Below are 18,190 nucleotides of genomic sequence, written 5' to 3' on the forward strand. Positions count from 1 at the left end.
AAAACAAATTACGTGCTCAAGGAAATCCATAAAGGTATATATTAAAATCATCTCCAACTTCAGCCATTGGCCTATAAGGTGCTCAAATAAGGATACTATTGGCCAGCCATATGAAAACATACGATTGAACTAGCGAAGAGGTGTGACCAGTGTTAAAGGTTTACCCATATATAGCATCTTCCATTGACTGAGCTCACTTTCATAATTAGTCATTGGCCATTCATATAATAAAGAATAGATGTCTTTAAACCTTTCACCTCGGCCATAGGAGAAAGAAAGTTTGTGCTAGTAGTTGTTGACTACTTCACTAAATGGCTTGAGGTTGAGGCACTAGTTACCATGATTGAGTCTCAAGTCGAAAAGTTCATCTAAAAGAACATAATTTGCTAATTTGGCTTACCTTAAGCCATAATAATGACAATAGAAAATAGTTTGAGAATCTGAAGTTTAAGAACTGGTGTTCCAACCTTAGTATTGATTTAAAGTTCACCTTAGTCGCACATTCTTAGTCGAATAGTCAAGCTAATATAGTAAATAAAACAATACATGAAGCCCTCAATAAGAGCTTAGATAAGGCTAAAGGTAAGTAGGCCGATGAGCTTTTTGAAGTATTATGGGCCTTCAAAACAACCACAAAAATCCCTATTAAAAAAACTCCCTTCAACCTAGCTTTCTGAATAGTGGCCGTGGCACTTGTAAAGATCAGCCTCTCAAGTCTCCGAATTGAGTTTAGATATGAAAAAAGGAATGATAAGGCCCTTAGGGCCAATTTAGATTTGATTAAGGGGTAAAAGAACATTGCTCTGACAAAGATAACAATCTATCAACAAAGGTTTTTAAACTTTTACAACAAGAAGATCTAACAAAAGAATATTAAAAAGGGCAACCTAGTACTTGAAAGGTAGAAGCTTTAAGAGTTTATAACAAAGGTGGAAAGTTGGCGCTGAGCTGGGAAAGCCCTTGTATAGTTAAAAAGGTTACCCAAAATAAGACCTATAGGCTATAAGATCTAAATGGAAATCGTATTTTGAGGACATGAAATACTAATAATCTAAAAATTTGTTACCAGTAGAGGCCTTAAGGTTAAGCTCACACTTTGTAAATTAAAAGTCTATTTGTACCATGAAAGTACCGAGTAAAATAAAAGCTTAAAATTCAAACATGTTGCATATTTACTGTGTATACTAAGCCTGAAGTGATAGTCATTTAGATATTATATAGATGTTCAAAAGGATTGATTTAAAAGCGTTTGAGCTACCACATAATGTTCACACTAATACTTTATAAAATTTTTTAAAGTTAAAGATCGAAGTCTTTTCATCAAGATCAAGTAAATTCTTTAAAACCAATCTTAGACTTAATTTGTTGCTCAAAAATTATTTGAAAATTGATTAATATTAAAAAATTAAAGTCTAAGATAAAATTTGCTACTGAGCTAGTATTTTAATGAATTTGCTAGTTTGAAGTCTAAAGTCATTCTAATCCTTTATTTTTTTATTTACAAGTACCAAGCTAAGACTTGAAAAAATATATACCATGATATATATGTTGATAAGACGAGTTATGAAATAAAGAGAAATAGAACTAAAATAAAAGAATGTGTAAAAAATTTTAAAAAAAAAGAGAAGAAAAAATTACATTAAGCCTCCTACTTGGGTTACTTCTCAAGTGCCGATGTCTAAGACTCACCACCCTAAGCTTCCATCTCAGGCTCTCCTCCTTGTGAGGCCTTAGCTTTTACCTTAAAAACAACATTCACAGCATTTTTAATTTTCAAGCCCTCATTGTCTTGGACTTTTTTAGTTAGTGTCATAACTTGCTTGAACCTTAAATTATTGATGCTGATCAAGGATAAGTCAAGATTAGCATAAAAGAGCTTCACCTCTTTTAAAGCTAGCTCAAAAGAATTGAAGACTTAGTCTTAAGCAAAGTCTGTCTGCATGTTGTATAACTCACTAAACTCAAGAAAGTTCTCCATAACCCACTGTTCAGCCTTCTTCAAGGCTATAAGCTTGCTTTTTAGCCTATCCACCTCGACCAATGCCTCACTCAGCTTAAGGTCAAATTATTGTTGTTGAGGCTCAACCGTGGCTTTTTGGATGACATGTTCTCCAGTATTTGACTTAAGTCCTCAAAATTCTTGTCGAGCTCATCTTTGGTCTTTTTGAACTAGGTGTTGGAAACCTTGATCTTTATTACTATCTCTATAAGGGCATTAAAATCACTAGTATAGGTCTTAATGTCTTGTTCGATGTTGTAATAATAAGTCAAAGCTCGATAGTAAAGCATCAAGTCTTACCCAGCATTTTGGGAAACGAAGGTAGAAAGTCGATTAGAAACTACAAAGAAAAAATTTGAGCTTAATGGTAAATGAAATAATACATATAACAGATTACAAAGTAAATGAGCTCAAGAATACATAAACCCTTTTCGGAATGGGTGACCCACATAATCTTTCTTATGACCTTAGGGTCTTCATAGACATTTTCTATAACGTCAAACTCTATGTTGATTGCAACCCTTTTCGAAATGGGCTTGAGCTCGACCACAGGCTCAAAAAGAAAAGCCTCAATCCTCGACCTTTTTTGAGATTTCTAAGCTATGCTCTTTTTCTTGAGCTTTTAAAGCATAGCGAGGCTTTTACCACCAACTTATCCCTTAAGAAGTGGTGAATCAATTATTTTTATCCCTTTAGAGGAGACACCGAGTTGAGAAAGGACCTTACCTCTACCTCTCTTTCTAGGAGGCTAAATAAAATGAGACATATCAAAAACCCACCTCAACCTACCATATCTACAAAACAAAACCAAACTAAAAGTTAGAACAAAATCGATAAAGGTAAACCCAGTATGAAAAATAAACTAACACCTACTTAATTATTTAACCTCTATAATGACACTAGGGTAGGTTAACTCGTAGGCATCAATTATTAACTTTTCCTCTTTGAGAAAGTCGATTATTGTATCCTAAATGCCTAACTCGTCCTTAGTCAGAGGGTCGACCTTGGTTTCTTAAAAAATGCTAAGCCCATTATTTATTTTTCAAATCCCTTTGACCTTTTATATAGAATAAGAGAACTTTTCAACTTTTTATTAAGGTTGGACAATTGGTAAAAATTATTTTAGAGGGATAAGTAATCATGTAGAACTAGCTCTTATCATTAGGTCTTTTTTCACCATAAAAAAACTCCCAAATAAAGGGACAAAAGGAACTAAAACTAAGCTTTTACAAAGAATAATAAATTTTACTACATACCTAAAAGAATTTAGGGTGAGCTGAGTGATAGTCAATTTATAAGATAAAAGATGCACTATAATAAAAAATGTAAAAAAAATTTAAAACCAACCAATATAGAATCCTAATACACCCAAATCTTGTCAAACTTTAGAGAAATGATCCTATCATTGGAGGTTGGCATCATTACACTAAACCCCTCCTCAAAAAAGTCAAATTTGACCTTTACCATCGAACCGTATGAACAAAGCATAAATTAGGGTAGTCATCGGGATTGGCGCTATCTTTTAAGCTTCTCATCACCTCTTTTGGGATTACACCTAAGGGAAAGGGGTGTAGAAAGGGGTAAGGTCTTCATTATCATCAGTGACCTATGCCTCTCATTCATTTTTTCTCTCCTCTTCAACCTGTTTATACCCTCTACTTGCTTTGAACATTGAGCCTGCTTAGTACTGAAGCCTTATTACCTAACTACTCAGCTTTTGATGAAGAAGTAAGTCCTCAAAATTAAACAAAAGCTATGACTTCTAAACATCAAAGAAAGAAAAAGATGAAAAAAGCTAGAAAACTCTTCGGACTTAGAAGACTAACTAGAGCTAGACTCTGAGCTCAGGTTGTTGGATCATTAGGAAAAACTAAAAAAGTGAGAAGGATAAAAAGGGTAAGTATAGTCTAAAGGGTAACAAAGAAAGAATAAGGAAGGTTAGATAGAAGAGCTAAGCTTGTAAACACCTAATTTTGTCTGGACTATTTGAAATGGACCTTGATTTCAGTTGAGTAGATTTTACATTCATAGGACTTTGTTAAGGTTGAAAACAATTAGACTTAAGAGGTCCAAATTCTATGTTAATTGGACCAAAGCCTAATTAAATTTTAACCCAAATGGAATTTTTATTTTATTTTACTTTTTTAATTTTATTTATTTTATTATTTTTTTCTTATTTTATTTCTTCTTGTTCTTTCTTCTTTTTAGGTCTCTTCACCAAAAGTCTCCGATACATTAAATACACCACATGCACTACTTGCTAACAAGCTATCTAGATCGAAGATCTTGCTTGACTATCGCCAATTACATTACCGTATTGACAATCGATCATTGCCCTAACAACCCACTTAATTTTAAGCTTAAAATTTCAACCAAAATTTAAAAAAAATCTAGGATTTGGGATCTAATATTAGCTTTATAAATAGAGCTTTTCCAACAAGCACGTAAGGAAAAATAGAAGATAAAAAAGGTAGATTCTACTAAAAAGAAAAATAAAGAAAATTTTCTATAAAAAAAGAACAATAACCTTCCATTAAAAAAAATTTTCAATTTGCAAACAAATACTAAAAAAAAAAAAAAAAATCAAAACACACAAGTCACATCTCTTGAGGTAAGGAACCAATGCTGAAATATAACAAAAACTATAAAACAAAAAAAAAGGGTCTTGACTAAAACTTTAAAGGCTAATCTAGGAGATTTATGGAAGTTTTAGGTAAAAGAGAGGCTGAAAAGACGTAAAAAAGATTGAGGAAAATTTTTTTACGGCTTTTAGCATTTTTTTAGTCACCGGTGACGATAACCAGCAGCTGATGATTGAAGCAACATAGCGATGGCATGGCAATGGCTGGTCGTGGTGGGCTATGGTTCTAGGCAGAGGCTTAGGAGGAATTTTTTGGATTAAAATCTTTTCTTAAGAATAAGAAGAAAAGGTGAAAATGAAATAAAAGAATTTGGTTTTTTTATAGAAAAAAAGCATGAAACAACATCATTTTGATCTCAAAAGATCTGTACATTGACTCAACTCAATGACCTATGCATCCAACCTAACAACCTACTTCTTCATCAAACCAATCACTAGTCTAACTAGACCGTTGACCGTTAAAACTAGCCAAATCGTAGAAAAAAGCACTTGGACCACGCTGAACCAGACCAAACCACCCAAATCGTTAATTGATCTGGTTCAATTTTTTTTTTCATTTTTTTCATTATTATCATTTTATTTTTAACATATTTTTATTTATGTTCCATAATAAATTTTTATTTTTTCAAAGAAAATAAATTTTAAATTTTTGGTAATTTTAAATTCTACCATTTCTTAAATAAATAAATAAAATGAAAGAAAGAAAATTTTTATTCGATGAAGAGATTTAAAAAAAATCAAAGTAGTGATTTTTAAGAATTCTCTAGATAAGAAGATTTTTTTTTAAATACTACTAGCATATTGGAGTATTTATAAAAAATTTTAATACAATAAAAATTTTTCTTTTCTTCTATAATAAAAAAGATTAAAAAATTTAAAAATAAATAAAAACTAATAAACAAAATTTTCTAAAACAAGGCAAAAAAAACGTGCACACTAATAGTTCATTATTTGCATTGCATGTATGTCATTAATTTTTGAAAAATAAATACAAGCATTTGATGATGGAATTCTGAGATAATCTGAGTAGCGATGTCTAAGAAATTTCTATGTGAGAAAAAAATTCTTTCAATGATACCAACATACCGAAACATTTTAGGAATTCTTTCAATAACAAGGTTTTATTTTATTTTTCTCAAATAAAATAGAATAATAAAAAATAATAATAATGAAAATCAACACAAAAAAATAAAATTAAAAAAACCAACATTACAATAAATAAAGCAAGTTAAGGAAATTATTTTTGAATACTAAATTAAAGACCTTTTTGTCAAGATTAAAGGATAACAAATAATTAATTAATTTCATTTTAAATGGGTGCTATGAGGATGCTAATCATTTCTCACACGTAACTAACTCTCGAACCCAAATTATTTTGCAGACTTTAGAATTAGCTTTTTAATAAATTTTAATTAATTTTAAGATTTTATTAAAAAAATTAGTTTTAATAGGTGGGTAATCGCACCTATTAAAAAAATTGGTCGCAATTCTTTTTATTTTTTTAAATTCGCTTAGCAATCACCAAAACCTTTATAATAGCTCAGCTACTCTGCTGGGGACTAAAATTTTTTTCGATAGTCAAGTCAAAATTAATTATATGATATCCTTAATTTTGATTTAAATGGTCTTAATCGGTATTTAACTATAATTTTTTTAATTTTTAATTTTTTCTTTTTCAATAAAAAATCAATGAAAAAAATCACTTGTATTACATATTAACTATGCCTTTTGTTTATTATTCATTTTTTTACATATTATTCTCAATAAATTAAGAGATATTTGCACACACGATGACATATTGCACTTCATGTATGAGCTCTATACCTAAGCTTTGTCCTTTACAAGAGGTACCTATGCTTTTATGAGATGATAACCTCTGTAATGGCAAGTGAAATACTTCTATTCAAATTAAACCATTCCTGTTCGTAGCCTATAATATGTCAGGATTGAGGTGTCTTACTAGTTAGGATGGACGACAATGAGGAATAATTCGAAAACCTCTAGATGTATATCAATATGAACCAAGCATGTAATAAGCCGTAGAAAGCCAACCTTAGGTAGAGCCTTGCCCACCAAATTGTAAAATATACCAAAACATGCATAAATAAAAAATCATGTATTAAAAAAAAAAGAAAAATCTCACAAAAGAACTTTTTTTTCTAATCTCGAACCACATTTTTACGCTAACTTAATCTTGTTTTCCTATTTTTTTCTTCTTCTTTTTCCTTTTGCATAAATCACATTATATAGTCCCACATTGAGATATTTATTCTAAAACTTTTTTTTCCAAGAAATTCTTTCATAGATCCCATAAAACTATAGATTTACTCATCTTCTATGAACATCCCATGTGACTTATATAATGAGATACTTATTTGGTCAAAAGAAGCCCAACAAAAGAATGGAGATTTTTTGCCTATCGGTTATGTGTCTGGGTTGCCCAAAAATGTGCATTTGGATCTTACATAAAAAATCATGTATTAAAAAAAAAAAGAAAAATCTCACAAAATAACTTTTTTTTCTAATCTCGAACCACATTTTTACGCTAACTTAATCTTGTTTTCCTATTTTTTTCTTCTTTTTCCTTTTGCATAAATCACATTATATAATCCCACATTGAGATATTTATTCTAAAACTTTTTTTTCCAAGAAATTCTTTCATAGATCCCATAAAACTATAGATTTACTCATCTTCTATGAACATCCCATGTGACTTATATAATGAGATACTTATTTGGTCAAAAGAAGCCTAACAAAAGAATGGAGATTTTTTGCCTATCGGTTATGTGTCTGGGTTGCCCAAAAATGTGCATTTGGATCTTACATAAAATAATTTAAAAAATTTATCCATCATTTAGGGTCAGTTAAATAAAGAAAAAAAATATTTTGTGAAAAGTATGGGTAAATTACATCCTTATTCCTATGGTGATCAAGGAACAATTGATCAATGTGGTTAAATAATTTTGGGTGAAGAAAGCAAGAGAAATGGTTGAAAAGGTAGAGACATTAAGGCGAGGCATCTATTCCACAAAAGAATATCAGCAACACCTAGTGAACTTTCTAAGACGAGGCTAAGGATCATCATGAATGATAAGTTTTATGTAACAAAAGTACCTCGAAATTAATGAAAAATTCTTAGTGTTGAAATTTGTCCAAAAACAAATATCTTTCACTTGCATTCATTCATCACATGCACCGAGTTTGTTTTAATAACCATCATTCAAAAAACATAAAAGAAAAAAAATCAAACCAAAAATGAAAATTTCCAACACATAGCATTTTGATTTCTTAAAAAAAATTATGATAATAAAGGTTTAAGGATGGCTTAGCCAATAAAGTCTTCAAATCAGCTTGCCCGTCATTCGTACAACACTTAGTTACAGGCCCCATGATGTTGGAGTAGAAGAATGTTGGGATACATTGGCTTTGTCTGATGAGGATTTTGCGGCTGATAGTAAAAATAATAATAAAGGGCGAGGAAACTTATCTAAAAGAAAAGGGAAAGCTCGAAGCTTGGTAGAAATAGAGGAAGCTTTGTTAAGTAAAATAACTAGCAGAAGACAGGAAAAAGGGAAAAAGGCTAAGAAAAACCTGAGAGCATCGAGTGCTAAACCGAGTGAATAAAGTATTGTGAATGCTTCACTGTCGAATGGTGATTTTCAGAATAGAAATAGAGTATTGGGCATGGAAAAGGAACAGTCAACATGGACGGTAGGAAAAATGTTAGGAATGGTTGCGAGATGTGAGGATGGTATTGTGATTTGAAAGTTAATAGAATTGGAAGCAGTTGACAAAAGGTTGGACTAAGTAATTAGGTACTAGGGCTGAACTCGGAAATTATTTTGTTAGGTGGTTTTGAATGGGTTGCTAGGGTTAGGTCACAAATGAAAATATTGGTATGGAACATTCAAGGCTTGGAAATTCTGCAAAATTAGGGTGTTGAGGAGCATAGTGAATTCACATAAAATAGGCACGGTGTTATTACAAGAAACGAAGGAAGTCCTTGAAGCGATTGTTCAAAGAGTCTGGCCAAATACAATTTACGAATGGGTTTTCTCTGCTGCTACTGGGAGTTCGAATGATGCAGTAATATGTCCTCAAAGGTAGGCTACTTAAGATTGTTTCTACTGGCTTCTGATGAATTTGCAAAGTGCTTTATATGGCTGATGGGTTTAGATAGGATTTCGACTATTCTGATGAAATGGGGTCTACAAATTTCTAACCTTCAAGCCTATGTCCATGGTGTAAAATAGTGGAGGAATGTACTAATCATGTGTTGTTTTAACTGTGTGTTGGTGGATTTTGGAATAAGTTCTTGGGCTGGTGGAATCTTTACTGGCGTCAACCAAAAACATTGAAGGAATTTATGTTGAATTATTTTAATCCTCTCTCTTCTGGTTCCCTTAAGTCATTGTGTTTTGTTACAGTGGCAACATCTCGGTGGACCATTTGGTTGGCTAGAAATGTAGTTGGTGTTTGAGAAGGAAATATTACAGTGGATGAATTGTTTGTCTCTAGTTAAGGTAAGGTTCCTTCATTGGATAATGGCAACAAAGGAGAAGGCGGCATTCTTAGATTCATTGTGGTGGGGTTGTCCGAAGAGATGTGGTTGGGATTTTTCATCATTGAAACAAAAAAAGAATGGTATACAGTGGATACCCCTTCCGAGTGGCTTTTGAAAGTTCAGTGTTAACGGTGCAACAAAAGAAACCAGGACCAGCAGGATGGGAGGGTGTCCTGAGAAATGAGAAAGTAATATTGTGATGTTTTAAGGCCGGTAGGAATTCAAGACTTTAACATAGCAGAACTCTTGGCTATGAAAATAACTTAAAAGGTGTTTATGGAAATTAGATGGAAAAAAGTGGGTTTGCTAATAGAATCTGACTCAAAGAATTGAGACTTGTGAATGTCTTTCAAGAAGCTAATGAAATGGCAGATGTATTGGCAAGAGATGGGGTGTTTCGGTAAAAGATGTTTTGTGGCTTGGTGATAGATGTGCTATATATTGTTTGGGTGTTTTCTGGTGTAATTATTGGACTTGGTGTTAAAATTACTGTATCTTTGAATCACTCTGTTGATGATTGTATCTCTGATTTAATTCTAACAAAATCATCCTTGACTTAGCAAAAAAAAAATTATATAATGTCCTATAATTATACATGGGTATTAATTATCAAATGATTTAGAATAAAATATATAAAACTAGCCATTGATTTGTGTATGCATAATGTTTATGGTATAATTATATTATGAATTTATAATCATATAATTTAGAATAAATTATATAATAAACTACAATTATATTAAAATTGAAAACAATAAAATATTAAATAATGAGATACAATTATACTAAAATGATTATTCATATTATACTTATATTATTAATAAAAAATAATTGCATAATAAATGTGTATCATAAATAAATATTCAAAATAATTTTTATATGATTATATTAAATATATAATTTTTTGTTACAATTAAAAGTTTAAAATAGTTTTTATATAATTTTATTAAATTAAAATAAATATAAAAAACTACTAAACTTGTCAAACGTGACAAATACGTTTCTCGTATCTAATATATGTACTCGTATAACACGATTTAATTAAACATATATATTTTTTGTGTCTTATATTTATTAAAATTTGTATCGATTCTACTAAACATGGAACACATTTTTCTAAAAGATTTTGTTGTTATATCATCATATAGTATTTAAATTTGTCAAGTATAATAAAATCACATATTTTTCATTTATATAAAAATTAAGTTTAATTTAAAGCATACAAATTACAATATTTATATTTATTTCTTAAAATATTATTTTTTTATTTTTTAATAAAATTATAATAAAATATGACTCGAACTTGATCAAATAATCTTTTTAAATTTAATCTAATTTAATTCTAAAAATTAATAAATTAAACTTGAAATGATGTGAACTTGAATGACCCGAATCCAAATAATTCAATATTTATACTGATGTAAATTGCTCTTATCCCTTTAAATATAATTATCAAATATACTGATAGTTGAGTTTTTAAACTCTATAAACAAGATTAGAAGAATAACACATACTCTTTAAAATATATTTAAAAAATTAATTAAAAATAAAAATAAAATAAATATCAATTTTTTAATCATTTGTAAAATTAAATATTTATACTGATAGTATATCAAATATTATATATATATATATATAGAAATTATATACATGATATCATTAATTTGTTCTTACAAGTAACTGCTAATATATTGGCAAATGATGATAAAATTAAAAGAAGTTAATTTCTGAATGACAGCTCCGAAGCTTTAATAAGCTTTGTTGTCCATAAATATATATGGTATTGGTAAAATAACCTGGATCCTTTTCCATTTTTGTGAGCTTCATTCCACAAATGTTAGATTATTATATGCCCTGGTAAATTTGCTACCCTATATATCATCATCAAGAGGTTTTTCCAATTTTTTTTATTATTTATCTTCAAATTTTGATGCCATCATTTACAGCAAACCTCGCAGTGCACTAATATTAATTTATTCACTCGTCTTTAGTGAAATAATGAGTAATATTACTTTAGAACGACCCAAATTCAAAAGATCAAAAATATGAGTTGGTTTATCATTTTATGGGCTTCTTTGGCTTTTTCTTCTCAGTTAAGTGTTGATTTTTGAGCTTTGTTGGTTGTCCTCCTATCCAACGAAAGAAAATTAATTCTTCGCCATAAACGGGCACTCAATAAATGTCTCCATTTTACATTTACTTGCTTGCCTTCTAATGATCTTGAATAGGCAGGTTCGCCCTTATCAACAAATTATAATGAAGTTTTTGGTGCCTTTTGGGAGCGGTCAAACCTGTGCATTGCTGAATGTTATCCCCGTGGCATTGCCTTATAAATTCTTTTTGTCCTAAAATGGATTGCTTTTCCTCTATAAGAAACAATACATCGAACCAAAATTATCCCTCACAGTCACAGAGTAACAGGTCAGATTTTGCATCCCTCTCCCCCCCCTAAGACGGTCCTGCATTTGCATTCTTTCTTATTCTTTCCCATGGCTGTTAGTTTCAATCATTGCAATTCCAATTCATCAGATGGCTTAGGCCGCGGCAATGAAACCATTGATGTCCGTTTTTTTCTTTCATCCACTGATTCAAACTTAGGCTTGAACCATCTGAGAGATGGTGGCCTGATTGGCTCTAATTTAGGTCTTGGCCAGCTTGGTCTGATCAGCCATAGAGTCTCGGAAGTGAAGAAAGCTTATGTTTCACCGAATAGATTTCAGGTTCATAGTGTCATTGATTCTAACCCAGTGCAAAACCGACCTGCCTTTCCGCTAAGTGAAGTCACTACCGTCACTGAGGTTGTGAAAACTACTCGTTTTCTTACTTCAACCTCAACTATGGGGAGCATGTTTGCTTCGAGCTATAGAGTCAGCAATCAAGGAATTTTTCCGACCAGTGGCGTCTGCTTCCAAGCACAACCTGCTGTGAGAAACCAACCCAATCAGGTCATGAATTTCTTACGCTCTGAGAACCCATCAATGAACCAAGAAGTTCTTAATTTTTTGAACCATAACAATCATGTCAATGTCAAAAGAGAAACATTTTTCGATCCTACATCTGCTTATTCATATGAACACACTAGTTTTGATAACCAACGCCTTAGTTTTGACCAAACTGCTGTCATTTTGCGAAATCTTCATAACCTGAATAAGTCCAACTACAACATGAACCAAGAGAGAAGTCCTAACTATGATAGCAGAATAGGTTTTGATAATGGAAGCAGCCAGGTGAGAGGCCCCAGCCCCCAGAGAAACCAACCAAGTTTTCATAGCATCTTCGAAGAAGTTTCTGATGAAAATGAGTATGATTATTCATTAGGGTATGATGGTAGGACTCATAGTCTTCCTTATTACCCTGAAGGCGTATATGGATGTCCTAAATGCTTCGCCACTTTTTATACATCGCAAACGTTTGCAGCTCATATTCAGACTCACTACAGGCAAGAGAGCAAAGAAGAGAGGAGAAGAAGGATGGCAGCCAAGTGCAGACGGAGGAATCTTCGCCTTGTGCGGTCGAGCCATGGACTTACCGCTCTGCCTGAGTCTTCAAAGGGAATAGCTAAGGGGTATACTGTGGGAAGAAAGAAAGACATTGCTGTCAAAATTGAGAATGTAGAGGAGGTTCATCAGGGACTTGGTCTGAATACTCCTTCTGGAGCTGCCAAGAAAGGCCCCCTTCATGTTGTCATGATTAAAGAAGAACCTATGTAGTGCTCCCGATACAATTGGTGCAATTAATATTTATCTCTTGGAGTACCGTTTAAAATAAGTAATGATCTACTTACCTAGTAGAAAATAACTTTGCAATAACAACGCATGTCATGATTTAAGCTCTTCAGAAATATAATAAAATGATTTGTTATACTTATGTGTTTATTGCACAACACAACTTAGATCAAGTTTTTGAGTTTGTGAAGTTCCTTTTAGATTTAATAAAAACTTTAATAAAAAATGCAAATCAATGAATTGATAAAATTTAAAGCGAAGATAAAAATAAATAAATAATTATTTATAATTTAAATTTAATCGATACATATACAATTATGAAATTTTTATAAAAAATTTATTGAAAATATCTATCTTAAAAATATATCAAAATTTTAATATAAAATATACGGATAAGTCAAATTTTTTCTTAATTTCCATAGAAGTAAAAAAAAAAAAAAGGAACTTACAAAAAAAAAATATCTTTTAAAGTAGAAAAACATATGAATATTACATTTTTTATATAACCTTTAAATCATAATGCCATTACAAAAATTAAATGCAAATAGAAAAAAGATAAGGACAATTATCTTTTATTATAGTGGGCTTTAATGTTTTTAAATTTGACGAATGGGATAACATGTATCCATTAAAATATATTTAAAAATAATAAATTTGTTAAAATGATTTTTTATATTTATGTGTTCATTGCAATCATGTTAGGGTAAAATTAAAATTTTTTAATTTGATTAGGTAAAAAGATTCAAACACAACTCTTTAAGCAAAGTTACGTACACATATGATTGACCCAATAGCTTGGATGCCAAATTAAAATTTCAGTATTGTATACAGTACTAGCATTTGTAGATGAAGTTATAGCAATCAAATTAAAATTTGTAGATGAAGTTATGCAACAAAAGATTATGAAAATAATCATTAATGTTATGAAATCTAAGTTGTCCAACAAAGACAAAATGTTCAAGATGGATAATCAAACAACCTTAAGAGTATAGAACATGCAAAAACTTTATTTATTGTTATTTACCTTAAACCTTGAATGTGTATATCTCTTTTCTTTACCAAATCTTGTTTGTCATTCAGTTGTACTTTAATTACAGGAGTTTTTTTTTAATTTAAGAACTCCTATCACATCTAAAAAATCTAAAGACAAAATTTTGAATTATTGGTAAGTAGAATATCACAATAACATCCAACTCTATAAGTTCAATCAGATCCATTAAGTTTATAAATGAAAACAAAGTTTTGTCTTGATAACGTTCGAACTTAGTACATTAAAATTTGTACCTATCAACACTTTTTTGTCACCTATTCTATCTTGAAGAACATATTATAGAAAAAAGTGAAGAGCAATCTATTAAAAACATATAAATAAAAATTCATAAAAATTACATTATTCAAAGGAAATATAGAAAATTTATAGTATGTAAATAGGACATTATGTCATGTGGACACTCTCAAGATGCAAGAAAGAGAACAACACAACAATGCAAATGAAACTAATTAGAACCTAAAGATAAACAGAAATAACAACAAATAAGGGAATAAAAGAAAGAAAATAAATATAATGTACCTATTATATTCAAAACTTATCCCTACCTTGTTAAAAATCAAAAAGAAAATTAAAATTGATATTATCAAAATTAAGTATACTTAATATATACACATGATAGAATTCACTTCAATTAAATCCTTTAAGGAAAATATTGGTTTTGTCAAAGTGATATCAACTATTAATATAAAAAGTGCAATCAGAGCTCAAAGTATATGACAAAACTCAAAACCAATGACAACAACCAAGATGAACGAAAGGAATCAATTGCTTTAACAATTTTTATGTTGAAAGCATACAGGGACTCAATAAGGTAAAATTTGTATCTTGTCATGAAAGTTTTAAGCCCATTTACTTGGCATCAATACTCTCAAGCAATTTGCTATAATATTTGTTTCTAAAAGCTTAAAGTCATTCCTCAATATATGTATGTATGCATGCATGCATTTATGTATGTATGTATACATACATTATGTGTATACTTACAAATTGTATACTTACAAATCACCAACAAATAAATGGAATGAGAAGTCAATAGCAAAAAATATATACAGTAATTTAAAAATGTTTCAGGAGAATGTTAACATACATGAATGTTGGATATTGTTTGGGATTTAAAAAATGTATTTATAGCATTCCACATTAGCCTAAACCAAGGTCCAGCATTTGGTGAAAAGTCTACAAAAATTAAAAGGACATAATATAAAATTTTAGCTCAATATAAAATAATATAAAATTTTGATAGAAATTTGAGTTCATAATTCATCTAGCAAACATATTAAAATGACAGACCTAAGGGTAGTTATCACCCTAATATTGATTATTACATGTTAACATGAGAAACATAAAATTTTAAAATTAAAATAAAGTGATAGATTTATTAAATTTATTGACTATTACATAGCAAATTTAATGTATTTATATATCAAACAAAACTTTATTAGATAAATAGCTTTAGCAAATAAACAAATTTATATCCCCATTTTATTGGAAAACCCCTCCCAAAAAGCAATTGAATCTTAGCTCCAGTTAAGTTATATGAAGTAATACAAAGGATTATCAACTACATTAAAGCTAAATGAATTTCAAAGCTCCCATAAATGAACAACCAATATCAAGGACAATGTGCATATGTAAACAACTTAAAATCATTAGATACAATATGGTAGTAATACATTGATTTCTATTTGAAAACTTTATATTGAGCTTGTTTAAACATGAACTAACCACTAAGTATTACAAATATTCCATTCAAAAAACACCAAATTATTAAAATTCACATTACCATAAAAAATTAAAATTAAGAACATTATTGTAAACTAAAATAACTTTATAAATACTTAATGAGTGCAAATGATTATGCTACACAATATATGCTCACAACTTTAATAAATATCATAGATCACAAAACTGAGAAATGAACCTATATGGAAATGCATAGTGTGGCAAATTATGCTTTGCCAAACCTAAAATCATCAAACAATTTAAACAGGAAATGTGGGTAGGTGGGTAGACATCAAATAACAAGAAAGATTATAATCGCTAAAAGAAGTAAAACATGTGTTGTCGTTCTTACTTGATTCTGCAAAAGCTTTTATGATAGCCAAAGCTTCTATGTCACCTTCAAATTTTAAGCATAAAATCATTAAAGATAACTCTAAGAAACATATGAACAGTTATGAAATATCTCTTAAAGAGCATTATAACTCAAGAATTTATCAACTTCAAAGACTTGGCTTTAATTGTGATGCAATCACATATTTTCTACAAAAACAAAAATTAAAATACCAAAATCTAATTCTTCATTTATTAAAGATATAATTAGGAAGAATAAGGACATAAATTTAATTTTTACAACTAAATACTAAACAAAAATCTTAAAATAAAATTTCTTTAAAAGAAACTTAAAAGTAAACAAATTAAAAAACTTTTCATGTTGTTCGACTAGCAATGAGCCCGCTTGATGAAAAGATCATATTTGCTCGTTATAATACCTATTGCTCTCTTTCGCCCACCTACCTTTGTTTGTCTGTCATGTTCCTCTCTCCCTTCAAATGTAACAAACTAATTTAACAACTAAGAAGGATTATTGATTGAAAAGTAAAACATGAAAAATAAAGGGAAAAAACTCAAAATCAGAAAAAAAATTGTTTTAGATAGTAAATATCTTATCATTCAAATCCATTTTCTTCTTGATTTCACATGATAATCTCTTTAAAAAAAAGACTATTTAGATTTCATTTTTATTTTCATTTTTCAATTAAATAAGAATCATTCCATCGATCGCATCTTTCTACTCTCTCTTTCTATGTGAAAGTTAATAAAATAATGTGAACTATGAGAGATAATGTGAATTATGAGAGGGAGGGATAAGGTTATTGATTGAATAAGGAAAAGATAAAGAAAGAGTTGATGAGAAAAAAACTAATGAAATGAAAGAGAAACAGGTAACGTGAAATATAAGAAGTGGTAAATTTATTGATTGAAAAAGAAAAAGAAAGAGATAAATTAGGTAAGATAAAGTAAAGTAGGATATAATAGAGTAGGTAAGATTATTGACTATTTTGAATATTTTTAAAAAAATCTAAATGATATAATGAAAGAAAAAAGTGAAAGATGAAAGTAAAAAATGATTGGCACATAAATACATCGATTCTTCTCCAAAATTTAGAAAATTTATTTTATGGATTTACATATTAGTAGCAATAAAAAACCAAAAGTGAGATATTATTTATTAAACCTTGACACAAGGCAATTCAAAATTCATCTCAAATAATTCACACTTATCCAACTTGTTATCATCTCAAGTAGGGGTGCATATAGATACTTTCATTTAAAGATGATAATGGGTTGAGTTGAAACAGGGTACATATGGATACTTTCATTCAAATGGGGATACTTGCTCCAACTCCGAACTGATATTTTAATAATTTAATCCAATTTTGATTCCAACCCGATATCGAATTATTTTTTATTAAAACCCTACCCGGCCCGTCACATATATATAATCAACATTCGATGTGAAGTGATTTAAAATTTATTTGATAAATTTAATTTAGTAAATGTTCATAAAAATTTCTTTTTAATATAAGTTAATATTAATTATGTATAAATAAAATATTTTTATTAAATTAAGATATTAAATAATAATTTAATTAATATAATACATATATATAATATAAAACTAAATAAAAAATAAATATATTTTTATATATACACAGAAGGGACCAAACACTTTAAATCTATCTTTAACCTAACTTTGATTATCAATTAAGATATTAAATAACAACTTTATTAATATAATACATACAAAATATAAATATAGAATTTTATAAATTAAGGTATTAAATAATTATTTTATTAATATAAAACATATATAAAGATAAAATTAATAAATAATAAAAAATATGTTTTGCATATACTTGAGACAAAACAGAACACTTTAAACCTGCCTCCAACCCGATTTTAATTTTCAAAAAGAAAAAACTAGATTCGATCTCGAATTTTTTAAAAAATAGCACTTGTTGTATCAGGACAAATTAAAAAACATCAATTATATTTTTTCATAATAATCAAATGGCCCATATTAAAATTTTCAATAATAATAACAAATGGACCCATATTAAAAAAAAACTAAAAATATTTATTAAATATAAAAAAATAAAAAAACAAAAACAAAAAAGTGAAAAGAAGAAACCAAATTACTTGACAC

The 18,190-nt window shown here is 29.3% G+C and overlaps 1 protein-coding gene across 1 annotated transcript; it reads left to right on the forward strand.

The window, feature by feature from the left end:
• Positions 1-11,693: 11,693 nt before the first annotated feature.
• On the forward strand, positions 11,694-13,050 carry LOC149515296 (uncharacterized). Its single transcript, XM_089742411.1, has one exon. It carries the CDS (start codon positions 11,694-11,696, stop codon positions 12,912-12,914), a length of 1,221 nt encoding a protein of 406 aa, XP_089598537.1. The 3' UTR covers positions 12,915-13,050.
• Positions 13,051-18,190: the final 5,140 nt, after the last annotated feature.

The sequence above is a fragment of the Durio zibethinus genome, chromosome 13 (assembly GCF_047325235.1).
Source record: "Durio zibethinus cultivar Kanyao isolate XHJ-2024 chromosome 13, ASM4732523v1, whole genome shotgun sequence".
Classification (NCBI taxonomy): Eukaryota; Viridiplantae; Streptophyta; class Magnoliopsida; order Malvales; family Malvaceae; genus Durio; species Durio zibethinus.